At 39.7% G+C, this 8952-nt stretch overlaps 1 protein-coding gene across 2 annotated transcripts in view; it reads left to right on the forward strand.

Moving 5' to 3' along the window:
- Nucleotides 1–8390, forward strand: part of ttll11 (tubulin tyrosine ligase-like family, member 11) — a 37135-nt gene extending 28745 nt beyond the window's left edge. For both annotated transcript variants that reach the window (XM_080756594.1, XM_080756595.1), the window contains exons 9-11: nt 3798–4040; nt 4518–4624; nt 6802–8390. In XM_080756594.1, the coding sequence (XP_080612720.1) occupies nt 3798–4040; nt 4518–4624; nt 6802–7133 (682 nt within the window). In that variant the 3' untranslated portion in view covers nt 7134–8390. The remainder of the gene's footprint in view (nt 1–3797; nt 4041–4517; nt 4625–6801) is intronic.
- Nucleotides 8391–8952: the final 562 nt, after the last annotated feature.

Here is an 8952-nt window from a genome sequence, read left to right on the forward strand (position 1 = left end):
CGCTATAGTATGCCGTACGATATGGGCTATAGCCCATGGTCCAAAATGATGAGAAACGAGGCTAACTTTTTTTTTCAAAATTTCAAAAAACATGGGCTATAACCCATCGTTTTTGTCATTTCGTCATTTTTTTCAAATCCTCAAAAATGATGAAAAACTGCGCGCTATAGTATGCCGTACGATATGGGCTATAGCCCACGGTCCAAAATGATGAGAAACGAGGCTAACCTTTTTTTTCAAAATTTCAAAAAACATGGGCTATAACCCATCGTTTTTGTCATTTCGTCATTTTTTTCAAATCCTCAAAAATGATGAAAAACGGCGCGCTATAGTATGCCGTACGATATGGGCTATAGCCCACGGTCCAAAATGATTAGAAACGAGGCTAACTTTTTTTTTCAAAATTTCAAAAAACATGGGCTATAACCCATCGTTTTTGTCATTCCGTAATTTTTTTCAAATCCTCAAAAATGATGAAAAACTGCGCGCTATAGTATGCCGCACGATATGGGCTATAGCCCACGGTCCAAAATGATGAGAAACGAGGCTAACTTTTTTTTCAAAATTTCAAAAAACATGGGCTATAACCCATCGTTTTTGTCATTTCGTCATTTTTTTCAAATCCTCAAAAATGATGAAAAACTGCGCGCTATAGTATGCCGTACGATATGGGCTATAGCCCACGGTCCAAAATGATGAGAAACGAGGCTAACTTTTTTTTTCAAAATTTCAAAAAACATGGGCTATAACCCATCGTTTTTGTCATTTCGTCATTTTTTTCGAATCCTCAAAAATGCTGAAAAACGGCGCGCTATAGTATGCCGTACGATATGGGCTATAGCCCATGGTCCAAAATGATGAGAAACGAGGCTAACTTTTTTTTTCAAAATTTCAAAAAACATGGGCTATAACCCATCGTTTTTGTCATTTCGTCATTTTTTTCAAATCCTCAAAAATGATGAAAAACTGCGCGCTATAGTATGCCGTACGATATGGGCTATAGCCCACGGTCCAAAATGATGAGAAACGAGGCTAACTTTTTTTTTCAAAATTTCAAAAAACATGGGCTATAACCTATCGTTTTTGTCATTTCATCATTTTTTTCAAATCCTCACAAATGATGAAAAACGGCGCGCTATAGTATGCCGTACGATATGGGCTATAGCCCACGGTCCAAAATGATGAGAAACGAGGCTAACCTTTTTTTCAAAATTTCAAAAAACATGGGCTATAACCCATCGTTTTTGTCATTTCGTCATTTTTTTCAAATCCTCAAAAATGATGAAAAACGGCGCGCTATAGTATGCCGTATGATATGGGCTATAGCCCACGGTCCAAAATGATGAGAAACGAGGCTAACTTTTTTTTCAAAATTTCAAAAAACATGGGCTATAACCCATCGTTTTTGTCATTTCGTCATTTTTTTCAAATCCTCAAAAATGATGAAAAACGGCGCGCTATAGTATGCCGTACGATATGGGCTATAGCCCATGGTCCAAAATGATGAGAAACGAGGCTAACTTTTTTTTTCAAAATTTCAAAAAACATGGGCTATAACCCATCGTTTTTGTCATTTCGTCATTTTTTTCAAATCCTCAAAAATGATGAAAAACTGCGCGCTATAGTATGCCGTACGATATGGGCTATAGCCCACGGTCCAAAATGATGAGAAACGAGGCTAACCTTTTTTTTCAAAATTTCAAAAAACATGGGCTATAACCCATCGTTTTTGTCATTTCGTCATTTTTTTCAAATCCTCAAAAATGATGAAAAACGGCGCGCTATAGTATGCCGTACGATATGGGCTATAGCCCACGGTCCAAAATGATTAGAAACGAGGCTAACTTTTTTTTTCAAAATTTCAAAAAACATGGGCTATAACCCATCGTTTTTGTCATTCCGTAATTTTTTTCAAATCCTCAAAAATGATGAAAAACTGCGCGCTATAGTATGCCGCACGATATGGGCTATAGCCCACGGTCCAAAATGATGAGAAACGAGGCTAACTTTTTTTTCAAAATTTCAAAAAACATGGGCTATAACCCATCGTTTTTGTCATTTCGTCATTTTTTTCAAATCCTCAAAAATGATGAAAAACTGCGCGCTATAGTATGCCGTACGATATGGGCTATAGCCCACGGTCCAAAATGATGAGAAACGAGGCTAACTTTTTTTTTCAAAATTTCAAAAAACATGGGCTATAACCCATCGTTTTTGTCATTTCGTCATTTTTTTCGAATCCTCAAAAATGCTGAAAAACGGCGCGCTATAGTATGCCGTACGATATGGGCTATAGCCCATGGTCCAAAATGATGAGAAACGAGGCTAACTTTTTTTTTCAAAATTTCAAAAAACATGGGCTATAACCCATCGTTTTTGTCATTTCGTCATTTTTTTCAAATCCTCAAAAATGATGAAAAACTGCGCGCTATAGTATGCCGTACGATATGGGCTATAGCCCACGGTCCAAAATGATGAGAAACGAGGCTAACTTTTTTTTTCAAAATTTCAAAAAACATGGGCTATAACCTATCGTTTTTGTCATTTCATCATTTTTTTCAAATCCTCACAAATGATGAAAAACGGCGCGCTATAGTATGCCGTACGATATGGGCTATAGCCCACGGTCCAAAATGATGAGAAACGAGGCTAACCTTTTTTTCAAAATTTCAAAAAACATGGGCTATAACCCATCGTTTTTGTCATTTCGTCATTTTTTTCAAATCCTCAAAAATGATGAAAAACGGCGCGCTATAGTATGCCGTATGATATGGGCTATAGCCCACGGTCCAAAATGATGAGAAACGAGGCTAACTTTTTTTTCAAAATTTCAAAAAACATGGGCTATAACCCATCGTTTTTGTCATTTCGTCATTTTTTTCAAATCCTCAAAAATGATGAAACACGGCACGCTATAGTATGCCGTACGATATGGGCTATAGCCCACGGTCCAAAATGATGAGAAACGAGGCTAACTTTTTTTTCAAAATTTCAAAAAACATGGGCTATAACCCATCGTTTTTGTCATTTCGTCATTTTTTTCAAATCCTCAAAAATGATGAAAAACTGCGCGCTATAGTATGCCGTACGATATGGGCTATAGCCCACGGTCCAAAATGATGAGAAACGAGGCTAACTTGTTTTTTCAAAATTTCAAAAAACATGGGCTATAACCCATCGTTTTTGTCATTTCGTCATTTTTTTCGAATCCTCAAAAATGATGAAAAACGGCGCGCTATAGTATGCCGTACGATATGGGCTATAGCCCATGGTCCAAAATGATGAGAAACGAGGCTAACTTTTTTTTTCAAAATTTCAAAAAACATGGGCTATAACCCATCGTTTTTGTCATTTCGTCATTTTTTTAAAATCCTCAAAAATGATGAAAAACTGCGCGCTATAGTATGCCGTACGATATGGGCTATAGCCCACGGTCCAAAATGATGAGAAACGAGGCTAACTTTTTTTTCAAAATTTCAAAAAACATGGGCTATAACCCATCGTTTACTAGTAATATTGTACTAACATAATTTACCATACAGATTGATCCAACAAACTTTGTATTAATTATATTAAGTTTCGGCTTGCAGCTGTAATTTAACTCCTGTACCAAAACAATTATTTACTGTAGAATACTGCTGGTTTAAATTTGTACTGAAAAAAAAAGCCTTGGAATTGCTTGCTGTCTCACTTTTAACCCACTAGAGGGCAGGGTTGGCTGGATTACGTTAGGGGCTGTTGAAGCATTATTGTAACAACATGTGCCATTTTATTTGGAACCCTCTGTGAAACGACAGATCCCAGCCAGGAGGCAGCTGTGAGCAGGGGGAGGAGAACGTGGGCGACGCACGCTCCCCAGAGAAGATGCAGGAGGAGTTTGGGACGCTGCCCTCGCTGTGCCTGAAGCAGGTCTACCCCAAATACACCAAGCAGTTCAACTACCTGCGGCTGGTGGAGCGCATCGCCGCCATCTTCCTGCGCTTCCTCGGTGTCAAAGGCAACATGCGTCTGGGTCCCACCGCCTTCCGTACCTTCATCAGGTAAGCACTATTATCTTTGTATTGTTTTTATTATTATTATTATTTTTGAGGGGCGCTAGCCCCTCCTATGTCCTATTTTTTTTCCTAAACGCTAAGCCTATAAGTGTACACAATGCACATTTAATTAGGCTTTGGATCCTTTAGGATTGTAACAATTCCGGTTCCTTAACGATTCCCCTTAACGATTCCTATATATTAAAACAATTATAATATATAATTTTGGCCTATTGTTTTATAATATTGTGTACATTATGTTGAGATTTATGTTGGTCCTAGAAATGTATACGTTTGAGAACCACCCACTGGTGTTGGTAATCGTATGGCAGACGTGAAGTCCATACCAGAGCATCAACAGTGTGATGAACTTTGTTCTTGATAACTAAATGTGATGCAAGTGGATTAATGTCGTATCAGTTCCCGTTGCAGCGGCCAGCGGGTACAGTAACTTGGCTGATTGTAAGTGTATTGTGTTTGCAGGAACTGTAAGCTAAGCAGCAGCCATTTCTCCATGGCGTCCGTGGATATCTTATACATAGATATCACACGCCGCTGGTCCAGCTCCCTGCCTGACTCTAGAGAAGCAGGTAACGGACACACAAACACACACAAGCCTTGAACCCTCACCACCATTTTTTTCAAATCCTCAAAAATGATGAAAAACGGCGTGCCATAGTATGCCGTACGATATGGGCTATAGCCCACGGTCCAAAATGATGAGAAACGAGGCTAACTTTTTTTTTCAAAATTTCAAAAAACATGGGCTATAACCCATCGTTTTTGTCATTCCGTAATTTTTTTCAAATCCTCAAAAATGATGAAAAACGGCGCGCTATAGTATGCCGTACGATATGGGCTATAGCCCACGGTCCAAAATGATGAGAAACGAGGTTACGTTTTTTTTCCAAAATTTCAAAAAACATGGGCTATAACCCATCGTTTTTGTCATTTCGTCATTTTTTTCAAATCCTCAAAAATGATGAAAAACGGCGCGCTATAGTATGCCGTACGATATGGGCTATAGCCCATGGTCCAAAATGATGAGAAACGAGGCTAATTTCTTTTTCAAAATTTCAAAAAACATGGGCTATAGTTTTTGTCATTTCGTCATTCTTTTCAAATCCTCAAAAATGATGAAAAACGGCGTGCTATAGTATGCCGTACGATATGGGCTATAGCCCATGGTCCAAAATGATGAGAAACTAGGATAACTTTTTTTTTCAAAATTTCAAAAAACATGGGCTATAACCCATCGTTTTTGTCATTTCGTCATTTTTTTCAAATCCTCAAAAATGATGAAAAACGGCGTGCTATAGTATGCCGTACGATATGGGCTATAGCCCATGGTCCAAAATGATGAGAAACGAGGATAACTTTTTTTTTTCAAAATTTCAAAAAACATGGGCTATAACCCATCGTTTTTGTCATTTCGTCATTTTTTTCAAATCCTCAAAAATGATGAAAAACGGCGTGCTATAGTATGCCGTACGATATGGGCTATAGCCCATGGTCCAAAATGATGAGAAACTAGGATAACTTTTTTTTTTCAAAATTTCAAAAAACATGGGCTATAACCCATCGTTTTTCTTTTTTTTCAAATCCTCAAAAATGAAAAACGGCGTGCTATAAGTATGCCGTACGATATGGGCTATAGCCCATGGTGCAAAATGATGAGAAACGAGGATAACTTTTTTTTTTTTTTTTTTATCAATTGTTTTTTATCAAAGACAAAAAATCACAATAAAACATGTTAACATCATGAATGAAATAAAATAAGAAAACAAAACATATTAGCATTTTGTTAGCATAGGACCTGCACTCCGAAGCCAAAGGTGTAAATTGTGAACAAGAAAATGTACAAAATGTCTCTGTTGTGGACTAAAAAGAACGACGACCAATAAATTGAAGTTCTTTCATCCTGTCTCCTCTCGCATTATGTTATTTGCCTTCACCCTAGACGAAGGTGCGTAACAAACGCATAACAGCAAAAGAAAGGAACACAAAAACAGACAGACAATCCCACCCACCCCTCCCCCCGGGACCAAAGATGTCATAAAATTTCAGGACTCCTACCACTGTGCAATAGGGAAAAATAAATAAATAACAATGACTAAATCATGTCCTTAACCATATCTGCAATATCAGACCAAATATCAATGTTTAGAGGATAACTTTTTTTTCAAATTTTCAAAAAACATGGGCTATAACCCATCGTTTTTTTCATTTTTTTCAAATCCTCAAAAATGATGAAAAACGGCGTGCTATAGTATGCCGTACGATATGGGCTATAGCCCATGGTCCAAAATGATGAGAAACGAGGATAACTTTTTCAAAATGTCTTGAATGCACATTTCAACATGGCATGGTCATTGGTCACCCTTCCAAAACATAATGGACGTGGCAGTGCATCCACACATGGCTCCTAATAATAAATATACTGAACAACCCAGCTGCGTCGGGAATCTACAGTAGCATGCTCAGATCCAGGATTAAACTCATTCAATCTGGAATTGCTTGGAACTGCAAGTTATTTACTAGTGCGAGGAAGGGGCCCCATGTGTCCTCAAATTTGGATACAGAGCCTCTCAGGGTACATCTAATTTTTTCTAATTTAATAAAGTGGAGTACATCTCTAATCCAGTGAAGATGGAGCAGAGGACTTCCATTTCATCAGAATCAGACGCCTAGCTAAGAGAGTGGTAAAGGCCACCATGCTCACTTGTTTTTAACTGAACAAAATAACTCTTCTCTTCTCGCCATCAAGGCATGGGACTGCAGGCGTTCGTGGAGGCCTTCTTCCACCTGGCGGGCCGCAGGTTCAAATCCCAGGCGCTGAGGGATCAGGTCAGCTCTCTGCTGGAGGTGTGCGAGGCCCAGCTCGCGTCCACGCTGGCCTTCGGGAGCCTGGGCTCGGAGGACAGGCGCTCTCTGAGCTGCAGCAGAGCCCTGTCACGAGGCAACAGGACCCAGACGTCTGGTCTGACCACCAACGCCCAGCTCTACTCCCCGGCCTCCCAGCGCCGAGCGGCCAGCCAGGACTACCGGCTGCACCAGAGACTCAGGCCCGGAGTGCTCAGGTCCAACGTGGAGAACTGACTAGTAGAGAGAGAGGGTGGGCCTGACCTCCGCCGGCAATCTGACCCCCCTCCACCACTGCCCTAGACTTGTGTCCAGAGGGGCGGGGAGATCTAGGCCTCCATCTTGGCTATGCGGTTCCCTTAAAGGGGTGCCTGTTGAAAGCCACATGAGGGGGTGGGCTTGGCCACACTGGCTGATCGGTGGAAACTATTATCAGCCTGATTGCTTTTCCTCCAAAGGAGGAATATGTCCACAGGGACTTGTGTCCCTATTCTGGGGGCAGACATTCGGCCAAAATGTGCTGGTCTACGAGCTCACAAGAGCTCAAAAGAGTTTGTTTGTGAGCATGTACATTGTACAGTTAGATTGGCTATTTTCAGCAAAGAAGGAATTCGGTGTTGGGGCAAAGAAAAAGGTGCTGAACTAGTATAGATCCCTGGGTGACACCGGTCAAGTGTATAGCGTTTAAGTGACAAGGGATGAGTGGGAATCATGTATTGTTTCTTCTCTCCTGGTGTGACCCAGTGGGAGAAATGTACTGTATATGGCTGGAAAGTCCTTATTCAGAAGGTTTTATGGATTCATACCTTCAAGGCAGCGTGCTTCCCTATCGAGCAATCTGCCGGGACAATCATGATACACACACTAAAATGTACACGCGCACACACACACACACACACACACACACACACAAACTTCAGGGATTATTATACACATTTTACATGCACACACATGCACTTGCACGTACACATTATGCACTTATACTTAAATGTGTGTATGTGTGTATCCTAAATGTGCGTGTTATAATGCTTGGAGGATTTGCACAATGTATTTTCTGAACTATTGTAACATTTAGGGGTGCTCCGAATTTCTGATTTGACCGGCCCACCGATCTAAATCGTCCAATTTTCCCCCACAAATGACTTGATCGGCGGTCGCCTGAGAAGCCGATCTTTTGTGAGCGAGCTGCACCGTTTAAGTGGTATGAAAGTCAATTGGGTATATACTTAAGTTATTTGTCGATATTTCAGCTAATTCAGATCCACCTTATTGGAACTTCCGGTCCCGAAAAGCCATATTGGAACCTCCGGTCCCGAAAAGCAACTGGCAGAAACGCATGCTAGTCTGTGTCTTCACCAACTTTTTAAAACGAATGGAACCATAATTTACTAAACACATTTCATGATAAATGAAAGAAGACTTTAATGTAGCGAGTAAAAGCATTAAGTATTTATCACAATGTTTACTTGGGTATTCATGCTGCGTTTTCATAAGTTCCTTATTCCTCCCATAAATAAATGTAAAAAAGAAGAAACCATTTGTGTCATTCTTTTTGATATGGTGTTCACAGCATGTGACGTGTCTCCACAGTAAGCTGAATAATAAAAAGTGTGAATGGAGTTTCTAGGTGAAAGTGCTCTGCCATTGAGCCCCATGTTAAAATTCTCAAATTTGAAAACACTATATTTCTAAAACACGTGAAATTGCGGAAATTGCGGAAAATTATATTGCGGAATATATTGCGGAAATTTACGGAAATTGCGGAAAATTATATTGCGGAATATATTGCGGAAATTGCGGAAATTGAGGAAATTGAGAAAATTAGAAAAAGCAAATTGCGGAAATTGCGGAAAATTATATTGCGGAATATATTGCGGAAATTGCGGAAATATATTGCGGAAATTGCGGAAATTGAGGAAATTGAGAAAATTAGAAAAAGCAAATTGCGGAAATTGCGGAAATTGCGGAAAATTATATTGCGGAAATTGAGGAAATTGAGAAAATTAGAAAAAGCAAATTGCGGAAATTGCGGAAATTGCGGAAATTGAGGAAATTG

Source organism: Protomyctophum bolini (genome assembly GCF_963924005.1).
Source record: "Protomyctophum bolini genome assembly, chromosome: 22".
NCBI classification, from domain to species: domain Eukaryota; kingdom Metazoa; phylum Chordata; class Actinopteri; order Myctophiformes; family Myctophidae; genus Protomyctophum; species Protomyctophum bolini.